We start from the raw sequence: 4,730 nt of genomic DNA, 5'->3' as shown, positions 1-4,730 counted from the left end.
AAGATCAGAATGATACNGGTTTAGTAATTGATCAAATGCTATATAATGCGCATATACAGATGACTATATTATGAACTACGAACATAGTGCTGAGCATTAAAGTGAAAAATAGCGTGTTATCTGTAACACAGTAAATATAAACTTTATAATAACACAGCGTATAGAAGTGTACGGAATCTTCTCTCAGCCATTTTATACTACTGTATATTGATAACGCTGATTTATTTATTCTTACCCATAAATCGTCTCGCGAAGATGACCTATTTTTGCTGCAACTTTCTCTACTTGACCGGCTCTTTTAGGTAAGCCGACTATTAGCGCAATACCCCTTTCCATTACACATCGTAGCCATCGATATAGTTCTGATTTATCGTTTAAGATCCGATCAAAATCGAATTGCGGTATGTCGTGTTGTATTTCGCTACCCCATAACTGTCTTTTAATTGGATGTACATCCTTTTTGTCATCCCCAGTAAATCGATGAGCTTTTAACCAATCTAATTCAAACACACTAGACGTATGCTCGCCGTCGTTTATCCATTCTAGATGTAATTTATCCTTATTCTCGTTCATACAAGCTGTCTTTACTATTGCATCAGTATAGTTATGATAGATAGGATTCGAGATGATACGTTGTTGCGCTTGAGGATCGAAACAAGACGGACATCGACAATTATCGCGAAGATAAACATGAGGATAATCTGTAACTTTACCATCATCCCACTTTACCGATACTAGCTTATCTTGAACTCGATTTTCGACTTGTATAGAATAATATAATTTAGACGATAACCAATATGGGCGTCGAAGTACGATTGAAGAGGAATATTTAACCGCACGTCGAGACAGCAGACTGTTAATTACTGAGAAAGAGACCATGATAATTACTTACGCTAATCTTTTGATATCGAAGTGCGAGTACTCAATACTACTATTAATCTTGTAATAAACGAAGAGTTAGAATGTTGACGAGACTAACTGATAGCGAAAAGTGAAATATAGAAGAACGACTTTACTTGACGTCCGTGTTTTTAATGATTTACAGAAAAAGTGGGATTGTCATGAATTATGTCGCTTATCTACAAAGTAAATTATTGTTTGTAAAGACTATAGCTACAATACATAATTAGATGCAATATGATTCATAAACAATATTTTTAGTAACACTATTGTCCACATAATATATTCTGTATACGTAATTAAAGTAGTTGGCGTACTATGGATATGGATTCATATATAGCTGACTGTTAGCGGTAACGATATGCGTCTGTTTTTTTTCGTATGCTCTCAGTCAACTAAAGCGAGATTGACAGCTAAGCTTCCACGTGAATATCTACCTTTATTCTGTTTTCTCACCACCTTATATACTGTTTAATACAGTACCTATACTGATCTAGTACGGAACAGAGCTAGTGCCGTTAAGCTCTGATAAGGTTGCAATACAATCGATACGAATACAGTACCAAAAAAATAATATAATTAGATACAGAGATGCTAGTAAATCCGTAACACTGACCTTACACACTTAGCCGTGCTTTACCTTAATTGGAAAAGAGATCGGTCTCCCCGAATTTAATCGGAAAATTTATCATCCAATAACCAGGCAGCAATATTAAAATATTTGAGCTTTAACTTATTATTCCATTGTAGTCGATATTGAATAGTATATAGGCTAAAATACGGTATAAATAATAGAATATTTTAAAAAAACCTTTTCCTTTAATTATTTACCAGTTGTATTACGTTAAAATAAAGATAACTTGCATCATTTATCAATCCCTATAGTGGAAATTGGGTACAAAACAAATGAAATCTAATAAAGCTACTAAATCTACTAACTAAAGAAATTTTAACACTTTTATTATAGTAATGGCGGCCCAGATAATTAAACAAGATGATCACTACATCAAAGTAAAGAAAAACAAATTAGATTGAATATATATAAAACAATTTTATTCAATATACGTACGTACATAAGCTCCTGATGATCGATATTTATAATTAGCAATATATCGTAGTCATTAACTTGCATTTATCTTAAATGTATACCGTACAATAGATCTTAGTAAAAATGTCCAATTCCGTTACAATAATGATTGATAATGATTTAAGTGTATGGTACTACGCAGTAAGTTTGTAGTATGCCTTACTAGGTTTGGAGTATAGTGTAAATATATACAGATTAGCTTTTGCTATAACCTGTTTTAAATACAAATTGGAGATAACCGTCGGGTAATTAGCCATGATAACATTAATATAATTCAGCACCGAGCTTATATTTTAAGTCAGTAACTAATCTTACCCAGGTCAAAATTTTACCATGTCATACTGATATTAGTTACCGTTCTAATCTGGACTACCCTTGAACAATATCACAATTGTTACACAATGCATCACAATATAGAAGAAATAATTTGTTTATTATAAGTAACACCAACAGAGAAATTAAGAATATACTTGTTGAAATACCCTTATTCGATTTAAAAAAAGTTCACAATTCAGTTTCATTCTGTAGCTAATTAACCCTATAAATCTAATTTAAAACTCGGATTTGTATCATAGTTAGTTTTGACGTCAAAGTTACCTTTTAGTGCCAGTTGAATTTGCCATTAGTTATTTGAATTGTATTGAAGAAGTACTGTATGCTTACTGCAATGAGCTACATTTATACTAGAAAATACGATAAGATAAAATGAAACACTTGTTTCCATTAATATCAAAAGTAAATCTTCTATGAAGTTACCAGCAGTCATACAGTAAGCTTTTCAGCACATCAAAGTTTCAAAAGCAAGGAAATAGGCAAATAGCTCATTGTACTATACTTTAAATTTGATAGCATATCGAATCTACAAGCATCTATCAAAGTTAACAGATTAGAGTAAACGGTTGGATAAGTTTAATTAATTGCGAGTTCTTTCTCTATCACGCGCATTCGAGACAGTGCTTCATCCCAATCGACATATCCACCTTCAATAAACCGAATGCTGTCCGCAGATTCTTCGAAGCCTGTTCTACCATGCATGATTCGATAATTATCAAGGGCTATCATGCATCCAGATTGTAACTTAAATTGCACCATATTAGCGGGATCGTATGCATATTGCAGAAACTGAGTCATAGCGTTATAAAAGCTTAAAACTTTATCACTAGGTGCAATTAGTTTTGAGCATCGTGCATGATCAGCATAGGCAATCTGTTTGATGTCTCCATTATAGTTCAATCTACATAATATAGAAAAGATTAATTGATAAATTTAGTATAATTTGGCCTCTTTAATGCATTGGAAATCATTCAAAGTAAAATTGTTTATCTCGACATAACTTAGCCTATAATAAGTATACAATACAGACAACTATGGAATAATAATTTAGTAATTACATAATTTAATGTTGATACCTTATAACGGGATGATAAGCTATCTGATTGAAATTGGAAAGACCGACATCTGTTCCTTCATCTTGATATCGGATGGCATATTTTGTAAGTATATCAAAATATTCAGGATGACTGGCCTTTAATTGTTCAGCAGCCTTGAATCCGTCAGCGACTTGATTTTCACCTCCCTGTTTAGCTGGTCTTAAACAGTGCAGTAAAAGGATCTAATTTATAAAAATCCATAATAATATTTTCTTAGTTCAGACAAGAATCTGCGATAATCTATTTAGTTAATAACGAAATTTTTTGGTAAACAAAGGTCTTGTCGCTAATATTAAGAATTAATTATTGACGATATTTATATTAGAATTCTGCAATAACTTTTCTAAATTTCACACACGCGTTAGATGGGTTAACAACAATTATCTTACACACATGCAGATACAAATTTAACTTCAATTTCTACTTACATCGAATCATTATAAAATCAAATAACATATTTGCTATAATAGGACTACGTCGTTTAAGACATACCCAATCAAGGTGAGTGCAGTACACATTACTGTATAAGCTGACAAGTAAAACTGTTAGATTATTTGCTTAAATGGATACTGGAAAAATTTCTCATACTTTTACTCACAACAGCTTCTACAGTAGTATATTTACTAAGATCAGAAATCAGTCTTGAAAGAAATTCTGATACTACTTGATTTCGTTAATATTATTTTAATATTCATAGTACGTTAACGAATATGGAAACAATTATTGCAGGTAATCTGATATTACCCCTGGAACGCTTTCATAATACACAAGATCAGTGTGCATAGCTAGTCCTCCATTTTTATAGGCAATAGTCGTTAGATCATCACCTTTATCAGTATGTATTTTGAACGTAGATCTATAAATTGAATAAGCAGAATTAATCCATTAACTGTATCTACTTTTATAGATGAAAAATATATCAGCATTAGATTTTAATCTGCACGCACACTTTTGGAATTTAGTAAAGAGATTGTCATATCGTATTGACGATTAAGATAAAAATGTTTAGACGTTGTCACAACCGAGATTGTAACACAAGAATTAAACGGGATTCTTTCCTCTAAAGTAGACTTAACTATCTAAGCAACTAACTCTAAGCACTCTTTAATCAACCAAACTTAGATTCGAGTCTTAGACGATAGATTACTCACGTTAAGGATCAAAACTTTATTCTAGAAGCTATTTTATTAAAATGTCCGATTGAACGCACAACTTACAATTACGACTAGCAACTGATAACCATCTGTCATCGACTAACGTAACTGACTCTCAATTAAGAACTTTGAGACTTTATATATCCTCACCAACTTCGT

At 32.1% G+C, this 4,730-nt stretch overlaps 2 protein-coding genes across 2 annotated transcripts in view; both read right to left on the bottom strand.

Annotated features, from left to right (window-relative positions):
- The window catches only part of TRIADDRAFT_26039 (uncharacterized protein), a gene marked incomplete at both ends in the record, with an annotated part of 6,450 nt that extends 5,571 nt beyond the window's left edge, over positions 1 to 879 (bottom strand). The window contains one exon of the mRNA XM_002112540.1: positions 236 to 879. Coding sequence (XP_002112576.1) covers positions 236 to 879 — 644 coding nt within the window. The remainder of the gene's footprint in view (positions 1 to 235) is intronic.
- A 2,035-nt stretch (positions 880 to 2,914) lies between these two features.
- TRIADDRAFT_13890 (uncharacterized protein) overlaps positions 2,915 to 4,730 on the bottom strand; it is a gene marked incomplete at both ends in the record, with an annotated part of 2,523 nt that continues 707 nt past the window's right edge. The window contains 3 exons of the mRNA XM_002112539.1: positions 2,915 to 3,221; positions 3,397 to 3,599; positions 4,162 to 4,273. Coding sequence (XP_002112575.1) covers positions 2,915 to 3,221; positions 3,397 to 3,599; positions 4,162 to 4,273 — 622 coding nt within the window. The remainder of the gene's footprint in view (positions 3,222 to 3,396; positions 3,600 to 4,161; positions 4,274 to 4,730) is intronic.

Source organism: Trichoplax adhaerens, genomic scaffold, assembly GCF_000150275.1.
Source record: "Trichoplax adhaerens TRIADscaffold_5 genomic scaffold, whole genome shotgun sequence".
Lineage (NCBI taxonomy): Eukaryota > Metazoa > Placozoa > Uniplacotomia > Trichoplacea > Trichoplacidae > Trichoplax > Trichoplax adhaerens.
The sequence above is the reverse complement of the archived record's forward strand: the minus strand, read 5'-3'. Positions and strand labels throughout refer to the sequence as shown.